The following is a 26916-nucleotide window of genomic DNA, read 5'->3' on the forward strand; positions in this document are numbered from 1 at the left end:
ACAGACCTTCATATTTTATATTGAAAAACCAAAAAAGAATTCTTCTTGAAGGAGTCCACTGTAAGCTTCACTGGTGATGTTATACCCAGTGAACATTGTCTATTTCCAAATTCTCTTAGAGAGAAAGACGTTTAATAGTTGATTTTGCAATTTGGGGTTATAATTTGATGGTAAAACATGATTTAGTAGTTTTTCTTCTTCTCTGTTGCAGATGCATATGTAAGCAAATTGCTACATGTAAAGTAGAATTGCATCATGGAGTACTTTAAGCTTTATCTAGCATATATTTTTCATGTTAGGCAAACATATATTTCTCCTGGCATGATAATACATCAACTTGCCTTTTAAAAATGCCCTATTAGTGGAGCAAAAGCCAGAATGTTTGTCCTTCAGGAGTCTCTTTGCAGACCTGAATAAACACTGTAGAGGTGTAGAGGCCCAAGTCATTAGGGATTTGCTCTGCTAGCTAGGCAATTCCACTGCATCACCCTTTCAATGTAAATAACTATGCTTAATTAATGGAAATGCAATATGTACTAAGTAATGACAGAACAAGTAAATTAACAAATGCAGAGGAAGATGTAGCTCTGTTGAGGGCATCAGATGAAGATCTTGCTACTTCATTAGTTTATGCCTGTTAAAACAAATGTGAAGTATAAAACTACATTTTTTATACTGTACAACAGCATTGCACTGAAATGCATTTTAGCTTGTGTTAGAATTAGTAATTAGAAGTACAAAATGAGTAGTTTAGGCATGTGACAGGCTGTATTTGGTATGCAGTCCAGAACAGCTGCCTCCTTTATCTGGAGCTACTGACACTCACAGAAAGGATGGCCAGACTTTGCAAACCCGTTTCTGACAGTGCACAAATAAACAACTGAGGGTGGATTTAATAATGCAGACAGTATTAATCCTTCCCCATTCCTGCTGTCGTGAGGTTTTGAAAGGCAAATGCAATTAAAAAAAACTTGAATTTACCGGTCTACACTTGGAAACTCATACTTTCCTTCCCTTGCTCCCACTGAAAAGATTTTTTTTTACTTCTGTTGTATTTATACCAGCCACCAATGAAACGCCAAATTCCCCTAGCTTGGTTTAATTGTTTGTTTGGAATGACATAAACATAAAAATAGAATAAGGGACATAGGAAGCTTTTGTTTCAGCTTTGTGTTCTGTTTCTCCAAATGACCATGCCTTTTCACCCCTTTTTCCCCCCTCTTAATTTTCCTCTCTCTTCATAGTCGATAATCTTTAAAATCATTTTTCTGAGGCATGGATGGAAAGGAATTTGCCATGGGGAACTGGAAGATTTCATGAGAAAACGAGTAGGGAGCACCCTGAAATTTCACAAATTATCCTGGGGAAAACTAAAGTGGCATGGGGCCATGTTCTAGATCTCTGAATTCCACTTCACTACAAGAGTAGGACCTGCCTTTCTAAGTTTACTGTTGCTTTTGTTTCTATTTTCTCCTCTTTCCCCACCTGCAGTTACTTGTTCATGACTTGGAAAATAAACTTTTTCCAGCAGGGACTGCTTTGTGGCTTTGTGGTTTTTCTGTGAGCATGTTTTCAACATATTTGATAATTCTAGGGCAAAGGTGATGAAAGTAACCTTTCTCTGGAGTACTCAGACAAAATTTCAGACTGTTCTTAGTTGAAAAGTCCAAAAACATTGGATTCTGTGGTAGTTTTATTATTGTTTGGGCAAGAGGTGTCTGTTATTTCTTAGATACATCACCACTACTCACAGCTTCTTGAAAGCTGAACTCATTGTGCGCCACCTTGGTTTAGTTTCAAATTGGCTTGAGCTCCTGCACTATATGAATGCTTTGTCTCTACTATGGAAGAGAACAGTGGAGATGATGGCAATTTTTTTTTCAGTTTCACCTCTTTATCAGTAAGAGATATTTTCATATTATTCATAAAATAAGAGGTGTAGCCTGCATTGCACTGTTAAAGTGTTGTATAGGAACCATTAATATGTAATGCGTGTATATGCTTTTCCTACAGTATTCCTCTAATTAGATAAATTTTTCTTTTAAATGTATCCATGCCAAAAGGTAATGGTCTTGTGGTGGTGATGGCACAGATTGTGGTGTGAAACAGCAAAAGTGCACAGGCTTTTGAACACAGGAATTTTTCCTTTCCATCTTTCATTTTGTGTAGTTGAAAACATGGAGTTTCTGAGCAGGATATTTGAATGTGTTGGTTTCTGTTTTGTGGGTTTTCTGAAAGAGTAGTGTAGGAAGTTATGTTAACAAGAAACAAAACCAATTTCTCATGTCAAAGGGGACAGGCATTTAAATCCTGAAGTGATTCTAGAAGTCAGTAAAGATATATGGATGTTCTTTCAACCTGCAAATAATTAGTTGCTTAGGTCTGCCAAAGAATCAGGTAGATTTATATACATATATGCAGTTAGTTAGTCAAGTGTTTGTGGTTTATTAGTGCCTAAAATACTAACTGGCTGCTTTCCTTTAAATAACTGAAATAGTCCATCCTGTTAGTGCTACTCTGAGCTTCATCACAGTGATCGCATCTGCATAAAAATGTAGAATTTGCTTCCTAAATAAATTCCTCTGGTAAGAACAATACCAACAGCAGTTCAAGCTTGGTCAGGACTCAATCAAAACATGCTAAGTGCACAAGTCTCATCAGCAAGTTGTCTCCAAAGGCTTAAGAGAACATTGTGGCAAAGATGAAATCATACCAAGACCAGAGGGGGAATTGGAGCTCTTATGTGTTACCTTTCTTCTGATAAATGTGATGCAATACTAACCAGTGATTTAGACTGTTTACTCTTACTGTAACAGAATAAAATCATGTTCAGGCAGAGTCCTCACTGTTAACCTTTTCCTTCCACTGCTGTGTTTCCTTGGCTAGTTCTTGGCCCAGCTGGAAAAGTGGCAGGAAATGTCACATACATATGGACATTATGTGGCTGGCTGGGTGTTTTTCCCCCGATGTTCTTTAAGCAGGCTCGAAGCAGTCCTGAGGAGCATTAACATGCTGCCTCTGACAGCTGAGAGTGTTTTGCCACAGGTGTAGTTTTCCCCAGAGGACTTTGGGTCTGAAAGCTGAAGAGGGAAGAAATGTCCTTTGCTGTCCTTGATCAGAAAGGGGTGTGTAGCACTCAGCAGAGGGTTTATTTAAAAGCTTGCTTGTATCCATGGGGTGGGTATCAAGCATTAAAATATTAGTAAGAAACAAGTTTAGCAGGGCGTTCTACTTTCACACTGCCCAGCAATAAGCTGTAAAAATCATCCCTGAAATATGCCTCTTTCTGTGATGAACAGTTGCAAGTAGGTTATAATTCACCAGACATTTCTAAAAGCAGTGATACCCAGGAGGAAGACAGACCACTGCAGCAGATGATGTAGCCGTACAGAGATTACTGAGTAAGAGAAGCTAGAAAGAGAAATTACTTCTTGTGGCACTAGGGAAGCACGTTTCAAACTTGGCTTATAATTGTATGTACTTTACCCGTCTCTGAAATTCTCTTACCTATATTAATGTTATAGCAATCTATATGAACAAAATGGGCAGTATGCCAAAGGGGGTTGTAATTTTCAAGTACCTCTGTATTGTTATTGGAGAGGGGAGGAGGATATCCACTAACAGTGTAATTATGTGGCAATTCCTGGGAAATTGATTATTATTAGCTTTTTATGATCACACTAACAAAGTCAATGATCCAAGATAAAATAGCAAAAATTAGTGCTTGAACAATATTCAGCAACAACATATCACCAGGTGAGAGTGGATGTATCTGAAACCAGATAATTCCTGAAAGGGAAATGGCCATCTCCCACCAATTATAACGATGGATGTGCTCTATTAAAGCCTGATCCACTTTAATGGGGGACTCCCAGCATAAGAGGCCACGTAAGTATGCAATGACACATACAGTATCGAGAAGTGGGTGGGTGTTTATTCTAAATACCCACATCACTGGGGTATTTGCACCTTTAACCAACAGAGAGAATTACAGGTAGTGAATACAGATCCATTTCTTCCAGTTGGTTATTGCTTTAACAAAATCTTTTGTCACTTCTTCTAACATCTGCCTTCAGTCCCCCAAACACAGCACGGAGACTGAGTACCTGCATAGTCAGAACTATCTCTTGTCAGCCATGTCTTCCCCTTTGAGGCTTCGTGGTTTTATATATAATAATTAAAAATGCTTCTCTGAGATGTGAGAAGGCTTTTCTAGAAGTTGCTGCAATACAATAGTGTAATATTTTTGAAGGTTATAATAATAAAGTAGGGGAAAGAGAATAATCATTATTGCTCTTTCTTGTAATTATTTTGCTTTCAGATATCTCATACTGTAACTAGAACACTATTCAAGAACACCCATCACAGTGCTTAACAAGATTTAATGTACATTTATTCTTAACATGTGGAACATATAAAGATTTTATACTGAATAAATGAAATTCATTAAGCCAGAGGAAAAGGAGGAATTTACATCAAGTTTTTTCTTTTTTAACTACATTATCTTGAAATACAAATGCAGATTCTTGTCACTGAAAAATCTTTGAAGTTGTGTTTCTTCCTTTTTTTTTTTCCTGTATATATTTTTTGTCTGTAGACTGGTAACCATTTTCTTAAATCAATCCATACGTAACCATTTCCACACCTTGATTTATAAAGCAAATTGTGATCGGCTGCTCTCCCGAAATAGAGCATGACTTTATACATACAGAAACTTGTACATTACCCTCAGTTGTTGGTTTTCTGTGTTGGGTTTTTTCTTTTTTCTTTTTTTTTTTTATTATTTTTTGGAGATATGGCCCAAATGAAAGAAAAAATAATTCTACTATCACTTTGTAGATACCACATCATGAAAAAGAAACTAAAAACTTTGTACTAAAAAAAAAATGAGGGTATGTTTCATGTACAACTTCTATATACATCACGGCCCTTAGGCAATAAAAAAATATTTTAAAAAATGATTAAAGGAATTGTGAAGAACTGTCATTGTGGAAGGTCAAAAAAAAAAAGAAGATGTAGACAAGACAGTTCTGGTGAGGAAGCAATTGATGTTTAACTTCAGGTTTTGTTTAAAAATCTTTTAACTTGACTTGTTTTGTTTTGTTTTGCTCCTAGCCTAATATAACCATTTCTCCTGAGGAGAAATCAGTATTGTTTTGGATTTTGACTACTGACTGACACCCTCCTTGATCCCCTATACCTACATCACTAGAATCTTCTATTGCACAGAGCTTTGGGTGATGGTATACAAGTTTTTTTTTTATTTTTTCCTTATCTGAAAAAATAAAACACACAGGAACTTGGTATGTTGGTTATTTTTCACCTTTTTGTTTCAAAGTGGTGAGAATTTTTTCCCATCAGACAATGGTTTGCCATAACATTTTTTTTAAAAAGTCACTAGTTCGCTTCCCAAAAAATATGCAATACAAACATGGAAAAGAACATTGAAAAGGATAATCTATGGAAAAAAAAAGTGTGACCTTTGAATGTACTAGACAGCAACTTTGGTTAAAAAAAATAAAATAAAAAGATGTACTTATACACATAGACAGCAAATATTAATTTTATAACTGTTCAAATTAATAATTTCTTTAATTCCCAATTGGTAAATAGTGAATGGGGCAGAGGAGCAAAGATTCGTTTTTTTTCCTTCTTCCTACATTGGATAAACAAGAACAGAAAACAGCCAGTTATATGTGACCCTCTAATCTCCACTCACACATGCTTGGCTTCTCACTTATGTCATAACTGCCCAATCTGAAAAAGTACATCACAGATGACAGATGCAACCAGAGAGTTCAGGACAGCAGATATTGAGATATCCAGCAAACGGCCCTCGTGCAAAAGGAACTCGGAGCGGTTCTCGTCCACTCTCGCCATGGCCAGCAAGGCCTTGGCTGCCCTGCACATCATGTCTACGCTAGGCGGCTCCAGAGGCGGAGGCTGCATGTGCATGAGGTTATGCTGGCTCTGCTGGTACTGGGCCATAGTGACCCCATCCTCCAGGAAGCTTATCAAGTTTCCAATGCTTCCCTTCTGCACAGCTATTGCCCTTGCTGCTAATGTGTCCCCCTGGGCAAGGTTCGATAGGAGCGCCATGGACATTTCTCGGCAGACCGGGTTTTTGCGGTCCCCAACGTACCTAACTAAAGTAGCGTAGAGTTTCTCCTGACGGCTGAATGGGGGGGTGGCCAAGATAAGGTCCACATTATTGTCCTGGATACTGAGCTTACACAGGGTCTCCAGCACAAGTCTCTGAGGCGAAAGAACTGAGTTGGGCCCCACGGTTGGAAAAGGATCCTGTGCCTCTGCAGACGGGCACACCATCCAGTGCAGCAAGCCATCCAAAATTGGCAAACAGATGCTTTCTGTGTAAGCAGACAAGTCTAGCTGCCCAGAAATGTTGGCTAATGTGACCAATGTATTATCCCTCAAGACCTCGAGGCAGTCCCACCACCACTCATCCTTGCTGCAGGCCACCCCTTTGTCCTCCTCTTCCTCTTTCTCATAAGTCTGCGGTGCTCGCTTTCTTTCTGGATGCTCATGGTGAAGAAGGATCAACTTTCCCAGGATCAGCACCAAGCCTGGATGTTTGGACATTTCGGTGTCATTGCCAGGCACAAAAGACAAGCTACGGACAATATTTGACACACAGATGCAGCGTTTGGCCAAGGAGTCTTGCCAGTGAGTTATGGTGCATAGAGGAGTCTCATCCCGGCTCCTTGGCTCATCCTCTAGCAACTTAATATTCCGGTGGCTTTTGGCTTGATGGATCCCGAAGGGAAATTTACTGCTCTCTGTTTGGGAACCAGAGTTTGAGTCTTCAGGTAGTGCTCCTGGCCGAGCTGAGAGGACATCATCAATGGTTGCTGTTATACTCTTTTCTTGTTGCTCCTCAGATTCACCTTTCCCCTCAAGGTCCTTCTTTTTGCTTGGAGAGTTCAAGGGAGGAGGGGCTTTCCTGCGTGGTGGAATCTCCATCTTGCTTTCAAAGTGAGTCTGGATATGCTCAGTTGTGTCACCACCACCAAGCTGCCAGTGGAGAAGTCCACTATCAAATTCCTGAACGCGTCCAAGTTTGTCAGATCGGTCAACAACAAATAGATTATTTTTCTTTACAATCTTTATTGGCAGCTTGTCAAATTTACTTGCTTGTTTTGGCCTCTCACTTGGATCAGCAATGGCACCAGGAGTAGAAAAAACAATGCTCTTTTCTTCTCCTTCTACCTTTTCATCCTCCCCCTCCTCCTCATCTTCATCAAAATAGTCAATACATTCGTCATTCTCATCTTTTCCAGTATCCTCTGCCAGGGACTGACTATCATCTTTCTTGGCTGCTTTGTGATCAAGTGCTTTGTGGCCTGGATCTCCCACTTCATATTCCATAAGGATTCCAAAAATGTCAATCAGGCATTTTCTAAAATATTCTACTAAAAGCTCAAGAAATCCAGACAACTGAGGGAAGAAGAAAGAAAGAATATAAAAATCACATAAATATTTTTGTCTATATGAAATTTTATTAGGAACACTGATGCATTCATGTGTGAATATTTCTCTCATCCTGCTGTGGACTTGTGGCTAGGTCCTGTATGGCAGAAGTTAATCAAAAGAAATTCTTCTAGAGTCTGTCCAAACAGTATATAATGTCAAATTATCACAGCTCTGTTTGCTTCAGCTGTAACAGCCATGAGAGGTACAGAACTTTATTAATGTCTCCTTTAAGCCGTAGCAGACTTAGCTGGCTTAGCTGTTCTGTCCCCTTGGAAATGCCTATTAATCTTCATTTTTTGTACAGAGTACTGAAGTTTCTAACTCGGCTATTTTTTCTGATTTGTATTTTTATTAGATATCTAAAGTTTGCAATTCTTCCTTTCCTCCTTTGTCTCTAAAACCAACCGTCATATAGGAACCTGCAGTTCAGGGCCTAGGTACTGATATCCTAGATAAATATGTCATCTCTATTGGAATAGATCAGTTTTTTGTCTGGCCGTAGTTTAAAACTGTTATTGGAGCCTCGTGCTGTAAGTCATCCTTCAGAAACAGTTTTCATTTAGGTTTAATCTTCTTAATTAACTTGTAATCACTTTCTTATGGAAAGGCGGTAGTTGGACTTGGTATTAATTTACACTTAGTGGCTTTATTATTAGAAATTCTTTGTTGTTATGATGCATTCAGCCCAATTGTCTGGCTTTTAATGTGTTTTTTTTTTAATTGTGGGCTAATGGATTTTCAGTAAAATGTAGCCTTTTGTCCATTCTATGTTCTCTTATGATTGCCAGCTTCTCAAAGAACTAAGAACAAACTGATGCTTATCAAAACCACAGGAGTTACCAGGCATCATTTGGTCCTGGCTGCCATTGGAAACAGAGTCCAAAGCAAACATAACAAAAGAATATATGTATTTACAATATATCTGGTATTCTGTGCCATTTGCATAGGGTGTATTAACACAATTTCTATCAGAATTCAGAGGAGATTCACCTCCTTTAATTTCAAACATCCACACTAGTCACACACCTAACCTAATTGTCTTGATTCCTTTTGTAATCAATGGTCTTTTACAGGCCATTTCTAGGGTATGATTCATCTGACCTATTTTAGATCTCTTTTTCTGGGTGAGATAAATCATGCTATAGATATCCCTAGTTCTATAGTCAGGTGGGATGTAATGTACCATTTGTGTCTGTATTTTAAAAAAAAAGTCATTATATTTAAAAAATGATGAGTTACACTATTAGTATCCAAGGAATGAATGGAGGAGAGAAACTGAATATTTAATTTGTACAAATTTTAGATGATGTGAATTATCAGCATGCCATCTATTACTACCACCTAACAGGCAAATGATTAGAGCAGAGCTGAAAAATGCTGGGAGGCAGTGAGGCAAAAGCACACACTGTTAAATCCTGTGTTGCTTGCATACTATGGATAGACAGTGGATTTTAGCCTTTAAATTGTCAATTTGGTATTCCTCTGAAAACTTAATTCACTGGAAGAAGAAACTGAACAGAAAAGAAGCAATTAAATAAAATCCTACAGTCTCACAGGGAAGCATGGAACAGGACAAGCTGTCACCAAAAACCAGTTTAATATAGTCTTGCAAAATCTTTAAAGAAACACCGATTAAGAAAGATTACTAACATACTGCTGTTTTGAAGGATTACACTATCATGTGTGTGAGTTTATACATTAGTCTTTTGGCAGTGCTAAAATTCTTATATTCCTACATTCTCCTTTCTACAAGAAACATCCTTTTTTCAGGCTTCTTTATTGCCTCTATTTGACCTATATCTGCCTCTTGTTACTCACCATTACCAATCAGAAAGAAGTTTTTCAATATTAAAATTTATGTTAATTAGAATAAATTGGAAAAGCCAGCAGCATTTTTGTAGGTGTCTTATTACACTTTTCTTTCCCTGGAAAGTTGATAAGTATAATAATTTCCCACCTACCTGAGAGAGGTTGAAAGTAGCAACAGTGCTGTCATCATAAAGAAGAATATTAATAGTGTCTAGCGCCCAGGTACTTTCAGCCAAAAGACCAGATTTAAGAGACATCATCACTCTCCAGGCTTCAGGAGTTACTGGAGAAAGAAAGAGGGAGAAGTAAAACAGTATTAGTGCATCCTTCGAGACTGTTAGCGAGTTCTGAAAGAGTAAACTATGATATTCTGAGGATGCAAATTTGAATTAAATGGTTACTGATTAAGACCCTATTTTCACTGCTTAGTTGTGTTCAGTTTTCTGTAACTGGTGCTAAGCCTTAGTGCTGGAGAATATCCTGGCAGGGCCATTCTTCCTGACACTACTGAACCTGAAATAATCATACAAACTTAAAAAACTTGACTAACCCAATTCATCAGTAAACAAAGGTAGAACACTCTGTCAGGAATGTGGAAATCTGAAGTATGAGAACTTGAATGGATGAAATGTAAGCAAAATTTAAGATAAGAAAATACTTGGGGATCTTCTTAAGAAGTAGGGGAGAAACAAACAGGACAAATACTATGGAATGATTTAATGGACCATTCAAAGAAAGCAGAGATTGCAACTACACAGCAGAACAGCATGAGCTTCCATGGAACAAAAAACATGGAGAGCTTTGCTAAACTAAATGCTGTATTGGTGATTTAACAGACACTCTAAAGGACCTTTCAACATATCTCATTTTGAAATCTGAGGCAAGCTTCATTTTTAATGCATTTGTGAAGACCTCAAGTCTCCATTTAAAATAGTGCTTTCATTTCATGTCAGATTGTCTGGGATGAATTTTACCTATCATCCTCACTGATGCATATGTTATTATATTTTTATGGAAAACAATTGCATTGTAGTTACAAAAGTTCACTATTTGTCAAGAGTATCTTAAAAATGTGAAAAAAACCCCAAAACCAGAATCAAAGTCCCTTTCCTCACCATTTATATTAGGTTTTGTTTTGATGCTTACCAATATCTTTTGAGGTAATCTTTCGTCTTGGTTTCAAGACTGGTTGGGATGCTTCTACAGAGCCTGGGGGGAAGGTAATCTCTCGCCTAATCGGTGGTGGTTGGGGTGGAGGTCCTGTGACCTGTGACACTGGAACTGTGGGTATAACCTTTTGCATCTTCATGGAGGGTAAGAAAGGAGACTTGCTTGGAGACATACGGTTTTCCAAAGAGCGCTGGAAGGACGCTGGACTTGGAGCTCTGGAGATGTGGTTTGGCATAGAGGGTGGTGTCTGGTAGGATGACTGAGGAGGTCTAGTGATAGGCTGCATGGAGGCTGAGGATGACATATAAGAAGGCTGCCGTTGGTTGACATGAGAAGGCCACTGACTCTCGTGGTTTATCCTCTGGTCAGGTACCATCATATCATCAGTGCGATTCATCCCTGGATACGGGGGGGCCTGTGCAGGGCCTCCTGGACCTTGCCTGTTCTGGTAAGGGTAAGGCATATCATTTCGTGTTGGCCACATGTTCTGCTGAGGACCTTCACTGGAGGACGATGACTGCATGGGGCCACCAATCATCTGGGGAGGTATTCCATGCTGCTGCATTTGTCCTGGGCCCTGCATCCTCTCCCTGTTATATGGGTATGGGTACTGTCCCTGCATGGGCCTCCTGTCAGGCCCTGTGTAAGCGTTGCCATACTGGTTATACATTTCCTGCTGCTGGTTGCCATACTGCATGTTATACATATCCCCTTCGTGGCGTTTGGCTGGAGGCCCATACATGCCATCCATGTGTCTCTTGTAGTTCTGAAAGATAATTTTTGGAAAGATGTGTCACTTTCACTCTACACACAATACAAATATACTGGATGAAAGCTTATTCAAAAAGCTGAAGGCACTTAGTTCTAGAGGGATCGTGCTGACTCTAGAGTCAGGCATACAATGCTGTTAGGCTTGATCCCATGCTTTCTTTTTAAGCCTCTGTTTTGCTGTGCTTATAACTGAATGCTAATAGGAAGCTTATCCTTGGGCTAAATTTTCTTATGCTTGCTCTGTTTTCTTCCCTTTCCCTTTCCTTCCCCATCTGTCAGATTAAATTCCACTGGTCATTTCAAACATGTATGAAAAGGCAACAGTCCTCACCAACTAAAATATTTTCACTTCTTTTTTATGCTTGGTCTATTAAAAAGAAAAATCTTTAAAAAAATTCAAAACCACCCAGTGAATCTTTTCAAGAGATGAGCACTGAATAAACTCTTAAAGTAACAAGATATGCTGCAAGCATGCATGTCAGAAACAGTAAATCTTACAATATGACATCAGCTACAGACAATAAATTTATTAATAGGAGAAAACAATCTGCTGCATTTGATATTCTGTGTAATTCCCAGGAATATTGTCCTATTTGGGCAACTGTTCTCTTCCTAAATCATCCTAATCACATTTAATTTACTGTGAGATTATTACAGCAAATGGTCACATCCAAACGTTCTGTTCTAGTTTATGCAGGTTCTTACCCTGCTGTTCTGTAATGAATTAGGCAATGTAACTAACAGCTGCCACCTATGGTTTATTCCCTCTTTGTTTCTCACCCTCTCAAAAGGGGAATGTTGTGTGAGGTAAGCTGTTTTACTTAGGGGAGAGCTGAGTGGTTTTTAAACCATACAAGCTTGAATGTATTTATGTTTAAGATGGCAGAACAAAAAAAAAGACATGTTGCTCTTTGAGGGGAAGGTGGTAAGGTTTGTAGCGGTCCTTAGTTCCTGTGGGAGTTTGTTCCACAGTTCAAACCACATTGAGTGCTCTGAAGCAAAAAATGTGAATTAAATGGGTGATTTTTGAATATATGATCTATGGCAAATTCAAAGTTACAGCTCCCCCGGAAACTCAGTAGCTCAGTAGCATTGTACAATGTATACTAATGTGCTAGAGTTAAGATCAGATAAAATTCTCTCTGTATTCAATATGGGAAAGTTAAAACAGCTCTGGGATTCATAAAGTCATCTTCCAACTTCGGTGCACATAAAACCACAACTACTGTATTGTATGAAAGTATTTTTTTTTAAACTTGCAATAGAGCTTTCTTGCTCTCTGAGAAATACCTATCTCCAGCCTTACAAGAACTACGTGCTGTACTAAATTCCACCCTTGGGGCCAATTTATACATTAAGAAATGACTTGGCAGCAGCCACACCTAAGCAGGTCATGTTTGTTTTGCCACAGTGACTCAGTGCTCACAGCAGACACTTGGGAATGAAGCATGTGCCTTTTTAAAAGCACTCTAGCACCCTGTTTCATGCAGTGCCAACGTGCCCAATGGTCCCCAGTGCAGAGGACAGTGATGCACCTGACCTCCTCCCTCCTGTGGACATGCCCAGCAGGACACTGAGACTGCACAAGGTGTGTCTCTCTCTCTCTCTATTTCTCCACTGAGATGTGGAATTCTGAGAACTCACAGAGGACAAAAAGCCACCAGCACAGGTTACCTGCTGTGTAATAGCTCTTGGGATGTAAGCATTCATACAGAAATTGGAAAACCTGGCCCCAAGTGTTTCATTAGCCCCAGCAGTTCATGCTCCAATCACCTCCTTTGCAGGTCATTCCCTAGCCTTTGGGTTGTAGGTAAAGCTTTGAAAGGGTAATTTTTCACATTCTCCCTGAACCACTACAGAGTAAGATTTAGGAAATTGTAAATAAGCTACTGGCAACAGAATCTCTAGCTAAATGAAGAAGATCCTCTTGGGATGGGAGAGAGTGGCTGAGGCTGATCAGAATCCTTGTCCTTCATTCTCCACTGCTTTTCTGCATTGATGCATTTTGCATTCAAGAGTCATTGTACAAAATATATAAACAGCACTAAGGACAGGGACAAATATATTTTTACAATTCTAGCTGTCTCCTTGCTTAAATGAACATGTAGTTAATATTTTCCCTGCACATGTTAGCATGGAATATCACAAACTGTTCCATTATATATCTTTGCAATTCCCCCACTAAATCACCTAGACTGCTAGCATATGCTCGTCATAAAAAACAACAAAACAGTTTTTCGATTTCTGAGATGTTATGAACCAAAGAGATAAGCAAGAAATTCTTAAATTTAAATTTATGTATGTTTTTAGTACAGTGCAAGCTAAGATCTCTTTTGGTTTCTCCCCACAGCACTCCCAACCCCTGACCCCAATTTCCTAGTAAAACTCTATCCTAAACTGAAAAGAACTATCTGAAATTGGCTCAAAACTAGTTTATATTTCAGGTTTTTTATAATAAGGAAATGCTTTATATTCAGGAAGCCAGATTCACGTATTGTATGACTAGAACTGAATTAATAACACACAGAATGAAACTGATCCTGTTGAAGTCAGTGGAGTTTTGCTACTGACTTCTAATGTGGGATTTTGCTCACAAGGTAGTAATCATGCATAACAAAAAAAAAAAACTTATTAATTAATGTAATTTGTATTTTTGAGTTGTAAGAGCTGGGGAGATGGTAATGTATAAATGTTTAAACTATTTTTAACACCTATAACATTCTCTCTTATGTAATTGTACCATATTATTACTAGAGATATCATGTGGGAATATGCCCTCTGATCTGTATTGAATATAGGTATCTCATATGACCCACCACAGAACTGAAAATAATTGAGAGTGCTGCTCATTTTACTTTGTTCCAGTCCTCTGTTGGGTTCACTTGGCTGCATGAAATGCCATGTTAAGGCCCTTGAACCTGCCATCCAAACCACTTTTCTATTTGTTCCTTCACTTGTTACTTCACTTCTTTGTCACTTCAGTTAACTATGCTTTTGTCTGGTTATTAACTTGGGACAGTCACTCAATGCACATCCAATGCCACAGAACATCTGTTAGAATTTACATTCTTCCAGTGTAATGAACACATTTACCTACAGCTGCACATACGTTGCTTATCTATACGGCTGTGACTTTGACCAGAATTACAGTGTTCTTCTGTATCATAAGACATACACTGCATAAACAAAATTTTCAATGTATACAGAATCCAGGGGTGAATTTTTTAAAACCAATGTTATGAACATCACCGTTTCCCCCTCTACTACCTGCTGCTGTGGATACATTCCAGGTTGATGTCCTCCATATGGTGGCTGTCCTGAGGGAGGTCCTTGTCCTGGATACTGCTGCCCATATGGTTCATGCCTAAAATAAAGCATTCAAATCAATACTTATGGCTGCTGGAGTTTTCAAGCCACCAGGAAAAATAATTTCCTCTGAAAATCTTGTGCCCTGAAGGTATCTGCCATCTGGAAACAAGGTGAAGGCACAGTCTGGTACGGTCCTGAGCCTGAGGTAGTAAGCTCTGCTGGAGCTGGTTGTGGAAGGAAGGAGGTCAAGTAGATAGAAGAAAGGAAGCAAGGAAGATACAACAGAGAGATTAAGAGGGAGCAGTCAGGAATGGGAAGAGGATATGGTCAGCCAAGAGGTAAGAAAGGCAGCTGCAGACATGAATAGCCCATCCTTGGTAGGGAAGTATCCAGCATACAGCTCAGAGGTTGCAGGTAAAAATTCTTGTGTTTTAGAATGCCAGCCTAATAGCAAGCTACTTTCTGGATTATTCAAGAATATATCAATTTAAAGTGAGTAAAGCCACTACTCATAATTTTGGTAATGTTAGTGTAATTTTTAATTAAAGCTACATAATGAAGCATACACAGTAAGAGACAAAGTTGTGTTGCACTTGGAAACTTATTTGTGGCCTTTAAGACCTCTGAGGAACACTACAGTGCAATATTTTTAGAACATATGAATGAAATATAGGTTGCTGAAATCAAGTACTTGGAAAGCATTAAGATTGATAAATAACACTGTATTGCAGGCTAATATGTGAGTAATTCCTCTCTGTACACTATCAGTGAGAACACATCAACAATTAGAGGGTAATTATAGAAGTAATGTATCAGGGAGAGGTACAGAAACAGAGAACTGGGGAACTTGACATGTTAAAAGAACTAATGGGACATAATTTTTTCCAAACATAGAAAACTAATTTTTTTAAAAGAGATGACCAGAGAGAAAGAAATAGCAATTCAGTATCTCCTAAAATTATGACATGGATGGAGAGAAATTATCCAATGCCAGTTAAAAGAACAATGTAAATGAAGGGAGTTGTCTATAGCTGTCCAAGAGATAAAATTCAGCAAAGGTACACATATGTTATACATAAAGGAAGACTTCAGAAATGGTATCATTTAATGCTGCTCTGGAGAACTTGGGCCTGTAAACTATGTTCTAGTCCTGTGTTGAGCAGCAGATACACAAGGTAGGATGTACCTACCTATTCTAACATCTCTGATTTGACCACTACAGAAAATCAACTGACTCACACAAGCCTCTGCTCCCCTGCAAGAAACTGAACCAATGGTAAAAGCCTAAACAAGAAAGCAAAACAGAAGTAACACACTGGGAGGCCCCATGCTCTGCCTGTGTGCTCTCACAGGGGCTGCTAGTGCTCCTTAGCTGGTTACTGTGGGTATTACACACAGAAATCAGTGTTCACCTTTGCTGGACAGGGTAACAATTAGGAGAGTATGTGCTTGGGTCACTGTTTGAAGACACCATGGTGCTTTGACCAGGCGGTACCATACTGCCTTCAGAAGCCAGCCCATGAGCTGACCTAAAAAATGACAAAACCTTATTCTGTAAAAAGTACTTATTTTCCAAAATTGTCAACCAAATAAAACAAATCGCACCCTTTAAAGGAAACATTCTCTTGACTTAACACCTTCCACTGGAGCCCTTACTCTCACCAACTCCTCAGCAACTGAACTCCCCACCTACTGAACAGCATGATAGTATTTGCTTTCCTTGACACATCTACTACTTAAAACTACTGACTGAAAACTACTTTGCCCTTACCCTTAAAGATCCACACTGCACCACTCTGTCTACCATCAGGCTAAGTACACAGCCTAATGAAAGTAAAAGCAGGAATAAGGCCAGAGCAGGAAAATCTGCCAGAATACTTCATATAATCCAAACATTCCCAGAACATTCTGCTGGCTCTACCAATGCTTAGACATCGCTGATTTCACCATTTTTTTCCCAAAGCCTATCCCTAGATAAACAAAAGAGGACCACATTTATTTCATGTACTTCACTGAAGGAGAAACTTATGAGAATCTTGTTGGACACACTGCAAGACTGATGCTGCTACAGACTCCAGACTCTCAAAGGCAATTCACTCACAGACCACAAATCAGACAAATTTAGACTGTGCATTTTGTTTTTCTATAAAAGCTAACCACAACTGTTTAGGTGAAAACATGGCCAGGAGACCAACTCAAGTGTTATTTTATGCTACCACAGCCCAGCCCAGCTGCCAGCTGAAGGCAGCTGTCAAAGACATCCACGAGCTGATCTGCTGCAGCCTGAGTGATTTCTAAGGTGTGACAATTTCTCCTTATTAATTTCTGTGAACAGCTAGACTCAGTCATTACCAGTGGTTTGACTCCCAGTAATTTAGTAAGATGCTGTAGGAAATGTAGGCTGCTATGTTCTCTGAAAGGTGGAATGGGAAAATGAAAACGGAAGAGAGAGGATCATTTTCACTAATGGGCTTTGCTTTTCCCTGAAGATTGACTCACCTCCTGTCATAGCCACTTCCATAAGAGAACTGCTGTCGCTGGCTCATGCTCATGTTGGACATTGCTCCAGATGGACTCTGGTTATACATATCTTGTATTCCACTGTTAGGCATTTGTCCAGGGGTCATGAAAGGCTCGTTGCTTCCAGGCACTGCAACAGTCAGGGAAATTAAATTTATTAATCTGGGTGTTTGAAGATCACTTTCTTTTCAATGAAGTATTTTAGGAGAATGTTCAGATCCCTAACACTGCCAAGGAGAATTAGCAGGTGTCTAACAAGCTCTCTGGGGTCTAATGGGAACATGTGATGCACCACCACTACCAAGATGATGGGTATAATATTAAGGAGCTGCAAGTGAGGAAAAAAATCTCTTCCTATGGAGCTGAGCTATCAGGCACCAGGCAGCTGTATCCCTCCGGTCTTCACAGCTGAAGATGAACTTCGCTCTTGTTCCCTTCACCAAAAACAATGCTAAAAATGAACGCAAACATAAGCCTTACAAAACAGATGAAAACAAATCTGCTAGTCTGAACTACAAAGCTGTCAGAATCAAGCTTTTCTTTCCCCCATAAAACCCTCATACACACATATTCAATAATGTTGTTTTGGAAAGGATACTGTATCCTAATGTAGCTTCTCAAGTAGGATGGGCATATTCTATGGGTCCAAGAAAAGGCACTATTATCAGATATAAATCACCAAGCAAATAAAAGAGATTTTAGTCTTCAGTCCCTCATAGTAGATACTGAACAGAGATATTTGTTTCGACAGGATGAAGTGAAATGTAAGACAAAGTACAATACACCCACTTAATCTCATATGGATATAAAACCTAAAGTGAATCTAAAGCAGAGAGTTTTCCCTTCCTTCAGCTGTATTATATGTTAGTGTCCACAGTCCAGGCAAAAGGATTTAAAGGAAAAGCTTTAAAAAAAAAAAATCACATCAAATTAACTACCTCTTTTAAAGCATCTCCCCACTTCATCACATCTCTCTTTTTCCTCAGTTTCAGGGCCTCTTCTTGCTATGTCTCCCTTTTGCTCTGTTTTAGCTTACACTTCATCTCCTCCACCTGCTCTTCTCTTTACAGCCATTGTAAGCCCTGACTGTGTTCTTTCCTCCTACTTCCATATATCTGAGGCATGCAAGATTGATTAGTTTTAAAATCTTTTTACAATATCCACAAAACCAGCTGTAGGTTAAGTACCCAAAAGGACCAGAGTAAATTTTGACATTAATTTTAAATGTTGCTTTTTAAAAATAAACAGAGTGTCTTTATCACCTTTTGTCAAGGACTGCCCAAGTAAGAAAAATACTAGCTTTACTATTCTGAAAAATAAGTAAACTGAGACAGAGAGCATTAGGAGGTTTGTTCAGTTTCACACAGTGAATTCCCACACCAGTCCTACTACAATCATGCATGTTGCTTCACCACTTCATATTCTAACAGTGAAGTCCAGCACTTGATTTGCAGAGTAGCTAACCAACCTCAAGAAATATAAATTCTAACCCTATGATTTATGACATTTCCCAAAATTTATTCCTACAAGTTTTTAGGATTCTATTAATTCCAAAATAATGAGCATGACTCTGAGAGGGGAAAATATGACCCGACCAGAAACTCAACTGCACTGCACCTTTTTTTGCTACAAGGATGCCAATGGCAAAATCATCAAAATAAAAAAGCTCATTCTGACTACAACATCTTGATTGCCTAAGAGACAGGGAAGAACACTTAAGCTCCCACAAAGAAAATACCTTTTCTCATTCCACCGAAAGGATCTTTATTCGGCTCATATGGCATCCTTCCCATCATATCTGGCATGTTTATTCCCTGCTGGTATGGTGCATTTGGCGTCATGGAGTTTCGCTTTGGGAACGCTGAATCACTTACATCAGAAAAGGGATCATGCACACTGACTGCGCTGTTTCTAGCAGATTAAGAAAAAAGAAACATTAACATCATCCTGTATTCATAAGAACTGTGAAAACAGCCTAGACTACAATACAACTAGCTCACCATGCTGTGGCAGTGACCAGTGCAGGATGCATCCAAGGAAGATGCAAAAGACTTTCACAATGGACAATAATTTAAAAGAATCTGCTCACTTTTTCCTCAAACTTTTTTGTCTACTCACCTTAGAGATCAGGGTTTTTAAACTAATTCTATTGTTTGTGCATTCCTATTACTCATATAGAAGTCTAAACCGTCCTGAAATTTCACTAAGCTGTTTTTTTCTTTTTTACCTAGAAAACTCAATCTGAATTAAGATGATTAAAAAAGGTTCTTGCTGTCCTTTCTGCAGCATTACAGATGGAGAAAAATTTAGTTTGGAGTGGCTGTGCAAACAGTTCAGAGATCAGTCATGTTCCTGCTGAAGTCATAAAGAAGCGTTTTGCTGGATTTCAGTGTACTAAGTAATGTGTACAGTGTACCATTAATGAATGGTGAGACAGCTTCACTTCCGATTAAGCTGGTCTGTGAGACTTACAGAGCACAGAACTGAAAGGGATCTCTTGGTCCATCAAATTAAACCCTCTGCTATCTCAACTACTGTTATTGCATATGCTTTTCACAATTTGAATTCAAGTTACACCTTTACACCACATGTTTTTCCTTCCTGAGCATGACTGGAGCTGCTGACCAGAGGTATACAGGGTAAGTGAGGAGAGGAAGGTTGTAGTTCTAAGTAGGTGCTGTTGTTGGGTTCCACTATCCTCCCCATTACTGACATATTCACATGCATCTCTTTGCACTGGTGCTTGTCTGATTCTTCTCTGGTGTTTAGAAAGCTAATGGACCTCTCTCTACTCCTTCCTCCCTTTCCCTCTCTCTCCTCCAAAAATAAATAATTTTCTGCCACTTTTCAGGCTCTGACTGGTTTACTGCAAAATCCTATGAGTGTTGAAGAAGCTAGGAAAGACCGGATTAAAGTGATGTAGAACTAGAGCAATAAAAAAATGAAGCAAAGCCCTTTTCATACCTGCCACCCTGCATAGGTGTCATCTGTCCATGAGGTGTGGATGCTGGTGTTGGGGGCTTCAAATCGCCTGGCACTTCTGTCATGGAATTACTACCAGTGGATTGTGGAGTCTGTGGGCCTTGCAAGGAACCAGAATTAGCTGAAAATTAAAAAAAAAAAAAAAAAAGAAACAATTATGAAAAAGTAGCAGCCAAATTCCTGTGGAAATAATAATCATCAAGGAAAAATAATGGTTCTCTCCTCCAGAAGCCTGTGTATACCTTAATCCATCTCAGTACTTTATAACTTCCCCAAAGTCCTCTGAGATCAGGATATGCTGTGTAGTAATAGCCATCATCTTTCCTAGAACTATGAATTTAATCTGCTGCCTGAAGCAACATGAATAGAAATCATCCAGATGAAGGATCATTTAAATCAGAGGTCAGAGATACAAAGTTAATTGTCTGTAGTTTACAACAGAGTAAATGAAGGTTGTTCTTTGGCATAGCTTCTTCATATAATCACTATCACAACACATGCGTTTATAAGAAATATTTCAGCTAGAAGCTCTTCATCATAAATTTAAGCTGCTATATTAATATAAATTCATGGTTTTATTTAGCACTAAAAGGCAGACATTTCCATGGTAAAACATAGCAAATGCTTAGCGGCACACTGCAATCCCATGTCATCTTTGAGACAGCATGGCAAAACATGGTATTTAAGAAATGCACAAGGCAATCTGGGATCAGAAGAAAACAATAACTGAAAGTAGAATTTGAACAGAAGGCTAAAGATAACACTTCTAAAAGAATTGTAAAAATAGAAATGGACACCTTAACAAAGTGTTAATTTGGGTCAGTTGATGGGAAAGTATACGTAGCAAGACCAGGTCAATTCTGCAAAGAATCTGTTTAATCTGCAAAAACTTGTTTGTCGAGATCTCAGAAAGCAATATAGTATCTGCATTAGTGTCCTCCTTAATGGAGGTAAATACTTTGATATTCTTGGTATACCAAATGTAGAAGAGCATTTTACTGTTGTGTTCTGATGTGACTGAGCAGCAATAAGGGCATTAAATTACTACATCAGCTATAGGTAATTGTGGAGCTAATGGTAAGATACACCCAGACACCAGTCTTTCAGAGCAGACACCAAAGTTACTATTTTCATGTGACTACTGAACTGAAACATGCCCTGAGCCCAGAGCTCTACATAGCAGTTTTATGATTTAGAAGGTGGTAAGTGAGAATTAGTAACAGCATCTAAGTCTTGGATATGACAGGTCTTGCAGCAGAAATTCTTTCAAAGGAGAACTTGTAGGATTCAAGTCTTTAGATGCAACTGGGAAAAAAATTACCAACAGAAAAAATTTGCAATCTAACACACTGAGTAAGACATGGATTTGGCTGGAAAGGTCCTTCTTTTTTATGAACTGTCATGTAAGTATTTTATTGTGCCCGCCTACCTACGTTCAACAACCAATTAACAAAACTTTATAAATTACTGTTACAGGAAAAATTGGAACAAGCAGTATGGGTTTTTCTTCTGTATATGAAAGAGAATAGTTTATAATTTACTCAGAATCCTAGAACACTCATCATCCTGACAGGCAGAGCTTGTTTTTAACTGGAGAACACCTTTTTTATATGTGTTTCATATATATCTGTAACACATGTTCCTCTATCTGGAAATCAGTCTCAGTAGGAAGTGCATATGTAAAATCTACGTTGTGTGGACCACATTGTTCTTGTCCTCAGCTTTTTGAGGCATTTTTGAATTATGCTTACAAAGTAAGCATAAAAAAAAAGTTTAGGAAAAGCTCTCTGATTGCATTAATACACGAACAAGAAAATTTGCAACAACTAATGTTAGTCACATTAGTCTACAGTTAGCTGAAGGCTTTAGTGGTATAATAAAACAAAAACCCACCATATTCACATAAAATGAGCTCTTTGTATATATGACCTCCAAGGTCAGGATCATTCTTCTGCCCTTGAGCTTTAAACTCAATTCTAGATTCTTCTAAAAAGCTTGAAAGCATTTCTGAGCTATGCCACAGATTGTCACATACCATCCTGCTTTATTAGAAACATGTAAGCAAACTTCTTAGTGTACCCATATACTTACCGTAATTCAGATATTGCCTAACTCTGCATATTTCTCTTATGCTGGGCTATTAGGAAGCAATTAAGCTTTTCCCTATCCTATCTGAGCAAGAGCTTAATTCGTATCTCCAGCAAACCTAAAGGAAACAAGTAAAAGATTTTTCTGTATTTACAAGCTGCCAGAGTGCAAAATTATTAATAACAATGTTTTTTAGATCATCTTCTATAAAGAATGGTTTAAAAGAAAAAGAAAGATACCCAACTTAGAAGCTACAAGTCCAATTTCTATTTTCAAGGTGACAGTTAAAAGGCTGGTTATTTTTCCTCAAGCCTAATTCTAAATGACTAGTTATATACAACTGAAAAAATGGAAGCCAAATGCTGTCATGAGAAGGCAAAGTTTCTGGTACTGCTTTGTTAATACACTTTGGCCCTGACCTCCACTGGGCTAGGGACACTTCTAGAGAACAGGAACTGTAAGTGTTCCAATTTCTGGATTAGGACTCCGTCTACCAAGAAGAGCCTGTATTTCCTATTTCACCTTAAATTTTACATTTGTTGGGCTGCACTCTGAAATTTTGACATCTATTTTTGCAGGGATTTTATTATGGTAGATGCTAATTTTGATTGTGGATGTTGTGAACGAGAAACAGTATAATTTAGAATGCTTCATAAAGCTTTGATATTAAACCAAATTCTAAGAAGGAAGACAAAGAACAGTGTTCTTTTAGGAAAAGTAATCTCTGCTTACATGATTCTGCAGCTACCTTGGGGATGTCCAGGAAAAAACCTGGGGGTTCACAGCCAATGAATTCCTCATCTCATATCCACATCTAAGCAGTAACTGTCTTGCAGGTATAGTAACAGATTTGTAAGAATATGCTTTTCACAATACAAAATACATAAAAACTTAAATACAGTTGACATTCTGGTCAATGAGAAGGGGAGGTCATCCACAGTTTGCTGTGGAAACATGTGTTAATAACACATGATAGCATACATTATTCTCTGCAAAGCCTGCATGGCAGTAAGTATTGTTTTCAGGAAAGACCTTTTATTTACCAGAGAAGAAATATGCAGCTAAAAAAAAGATATTAAACCTTCCTCTTACCAGCATTTTTTTCCCTTCTGAAAAAAAAGGAAGGAAAAAAAAAAAAAAAAAAAAAAAAAAAGGAAAGAAGAATGAAACCTCTTGAAACTCCATTAATGTGAGGCCTGACATGCTCTCTAGGATATCCCTACCTTTTGCCAGAAGCTACAAATGTATACTCTAAAGTAAACAATGGAAAGGTTACTGAAGGTTAAGTACATTCACATACTTCAGAGTGAACAGCCAGCCACCACGCTGGGAAGATAATTTACACAGCACGGACCCAGTGCCCCAGCTAGGCTGGACTGGGGCCGCTGCTGCTGCAGGGCCCCCCGGGCAGGCGTGATGCAGGCACAGGGCCACCTCCGCCTGTCCCCCAGCCACCCCTCCCAGCCCCTGGCCCATCCATCTTCAGTGGGGATTCCCTGGCTGGCCTCATGACACGCTCCATGACATCACCTGCCTGCTAATAATAGCACTTCAGTCAGCCACCCGCCAGCAGAGACGGATGGGTTTGGTTACAGACGCGCTCACTGAACGGCTGTGTCCTGCGGTGCCGTGCCGTGTCCCCCGCCACCCCCCTCCCCAAGTCTCCTTTCTCTGCTGCCAAGGAAACGCAGGCAACACACTCCTGGCGCCTTCTTGCTCCCTCTTTCCAGCACAAGCATATGATTTTTCCAGGTTTGCTTTAATGAAATCTCTGTTGATGTCAGGGCCAGCTGCTGTTACTCACAAGCATCCTCAGCTGGACCACTTTGGCCATGCTGTTCATTCAACACAGGATAAACTCTGAGCCTGTGATTTTGAGAGCTGTGCACACACAACCGTACACTGCAACTAAGAATTCAGAGTGCCAGAGTACAGCAACGGAAGATAACTCCTTCATGCTGATGCTCCTTTGGAATTTTTTCTCCAGCATCCATTACTGCTTACAGTAATGGTGCGCAGAATTCTGCTCAGTTTAGAACTTTCTACATTATTTGTGACCATTTTGGTCAAAACTATCAAACGCACGACAGGAAAAGCATTTTGTCTTTCCACCTGCACCTGCTCCTGGAAAGAAGGAAGCCCCTCTCTCTCAGGGAGTTTTTATGCAGTGAAAGTCATCAGCATGTGACACGGCCCTTGGCACAGGCCCAGTGATGACGACAGAAGGCCACCAGGGATCCTCCAATAGTTAGTTTGTCATTAGGCATTTGCTGCTGGCCTTCACTGCTGATGGTATTACCTGACCCAGGCAGATTTAAGCTGACACGAAGGCCTCAGCCTACCACAAACATATCACCAACTTGCACAGCCTCACAGCAGTGCAAGGCAAGGCACACTAAAACATTTAGGACCCCACCCCTCCCCAGGAGCTTTATGAAACAGCAGAAGAGGCTCTGACAGGCATTTGAAGTAGGAACTATTGAAATGAGCACCTAATCCTAACCCTAACACCTTGGCTACTGTGTAAATCTCTGCCAATCAAAGCCAGCCAGTCTGTCACTTCGCTGCTCTACTCTCGCTCCTTTTTTCAACTTCTTATAATTGCTGACACTATCGTGAATTTCACTGTACATAACACTAAATTTTTCACTCCTTTATGTACCATTTACCTTATTAATGATGTTGTAAAAAACAGAAGTGATGCGAGAATCCTGAATATAGTGCTACAAGGAAATGGACAAACATGTGATCCCAGACCATCGTCTTGCAGCCCCATGTATTTGACTTACACGTTACACCCTTTTCTTGACCATGCTCCTCCATACAATCTCCTCGCCATGGCTGTCGCACTGTGCTCCCCAGCACTCCCTCTATGCCTGCACTCTAAAGGTCATCTGTGAGGCAGTCACATAAGCACCCCTTGGATGTGAGATATCTGCAAGAACGGATTTGCTCTAAGCTGCACTTCAGCCTGCTCCCACCTTGCATAACCACCCACCTGGAAACTCCAACGACATTAGAACTGAATCCTTCTCTGTACCATAAAGGCTGCCAGTCCTGATGTATTCTTAGGAGCAATTGAAATTTTTAATTTTAGAAGTTTTATGAAGATCAGCTGACTTCTAAGATCTCAAAACTTGTTTCAAGCATCAGCTTGTTAGAACTGGACAAAATACAGCACCCTCCCCTCTGAGAGAAATTCCTCTGCTTTTCTATCAGATTAACTTCAGCCCTAATACTGTAACTAGTTCTCTGCAAATGGATTTGGCTTCTAAGTGGCTCTGCCTACACTGAGCTAACTGCACAAGAGTGGCTAATGGTTAAAGTAAGGACCTTTAGAGGCTACTGTTTCTTGTTGTATTGGGCTCCTGTTCCCTCTGAATGCCAAAGAGTGACAGATTATCTAAAGTATGTCTACAACTCTGCTTCTTTTGTGCCTCTAAAATGTTAATGTTGGTATATACTGAAGGAAAAGGAACAAGAAAAAAAGCTGACTATTAAAGAGAACAGGCTTGTACTCTCTGAGGCATCTATACCTCAGCGGGATTTCGTGTACTAAAGCTGATACACACTGGGAAAGCCTTTCTCTGTACAGAAGTGCAGTCCCATTCAGTGACACGAGCTCTTTTCTCTCCAACAAAACAAACCTTGAGATCCTTGCTTGCTTCCCCCTTTTCTAGTCTCTATGTCCTGCTGTGTTTTTATTTTAGAAAAATAGTTTCAGTTCTCCTCAAAGACAGCTTGCTTGAATGTTATGATAAATTTAAACTTGGACTTTGCCATTTTCATTCATAGCATCGTGATGCAAAAGGACTCTGTAAAGTGGTACATCTGATATTTCCATTACTTTGTTTCATGTTTACATATCTAAATAGCAATTCTTCATCTCAAAATTCAGCTGATTTAGGGTGATCATCCCCAAATCAACTACTGAGAACAGTACTGGAGACAGAAGGTAAGGGAAGAGAGAACAAAGTGTAATACGCTTTCATTTTTGGAGACAAAGTTATTTATTCTTCATTGTCCTTAACAAGTCTAACCATTTCAGCTTCGCTTACCAGTCTTCTCAGGAGATGATGGGCACCTCCAACATATATTATTTTTTGGAGCTGTACACACTCAGGACACTCTGTGCTTATTTGAGACAGATAAACATTTGGACTATGGGCTTTACTTCTAGTACCAAGTGTTTTTCTCTATCTTCTAAACTTGAATTGCAAAGTAATCTAATCTCCTCTCTATTAAACAATCACCACTGGGGTGCCTTATAACCCTAGGTTTTAACAAGGTGGAGGAAACATTGAAGTTATTACAAAGAGATGTACTTAGGAAGATTTTAACTAAACACTCCCTCAAATCCTTACACTGAATGAAATAGGCTGAGAAAGATTTAAGCCTTATCACTGTTATCTTTTTCTGTACTGAGAAAGCACTATTGTAAGAGATAATCTTGGAAAGGCCAGAACTTTATTATATGATTATAGAGGTCTTTGCAATTTTCTAGTGTCCATGATAGGGTACTGAAGTCATGCAATTGCAAATTGTCTGCAGGGCTTGCTGTGTCTCTGACTCTCCACTTCCCATTTTCAGCCAGTGAACTGTACTAGTAGAAACTAAGTGAATTAATATTTTCCTGAAACTGTTCTACTGCAGGAAATTCCTGTAAACATTCCAGAAATTCTATTCTCTTGGCAATAAGTGATGGTGGTCTGCCTAATATGTAACTGTGACAATAGTTCACAGATTTTGTCAAATTATTTTGCTGGTCAGAAAATA

At 39.2% G+C, this 26916-nt stretch overlaps 1 protein-coding gene across 8 annotated transcripts in view; it reads right to left on the minus strand.

The window, feature by feature from the left end:
- Nucleotides 1-3914: 3914 nt before the first annotated feature.
- The window catches only part of ARID1B (AT-rich interaction domain 1B), a 325490-nt gene continuing 302488 nt past the window's right edge, over nucleotides 3915-26916 (minus strand). For 6 of the 8 annotated variants that reach the window (XM_077782156.1, XM_021532087.3, XM_021532089.3 and 3 more), the window contains 7 exons: nucleotides 20035-20173; nucleotides 18809-18981; nucleotides 17050-17200; nucleotides 14509-14605; nucleotides 10447-11236; nucleotides 9453-9583; nucleotides 3915-7455 (listed from right to left, as the gene is read on the minus strand). In XM_077782156.1, the coding sequence (XP_077638282.1) occupies nucleotides 5743-7455; nucleotides 9453-9583; nucleotides 10447-11236; nucleotides 14509-14605; nucleotides 17050-17200; nucleotides 18809-18981; nucleotides 20035-20173 (3194 nt within the window). In that variant the 3' untranslated portion in view covers nucleotides 3915-5742. Of the gene's footprint in view, nucleotides 7456-9452; nucleotides 9584-10446; nucleotides 11237-14508; nucleotides 14606-15962; nucleotides 16080-17049; nucleotides 17201-18808; nucleotides 18982-20034; nucleotides 20174-26916 lie in introns of all 8 variants that reach the window. The other 2 variants (XM_077782157.1, XM_077782158.1) reach the window with 1 other exon arrangement.

Source organism: Lonchura striata, chromosome 3 (genome assembly GCF_046129695.1).
Source record: "Lonchura striata isolate bLonStr1 chromosome 3, bLonStr1.mat, whole genome shotgun sequence".
Lineage (NCBI taxonomy): Eukaryota > Metazoa > Chordata > Aves > Passeriformes > Estrildidae > Lonchura > Lonchura striata.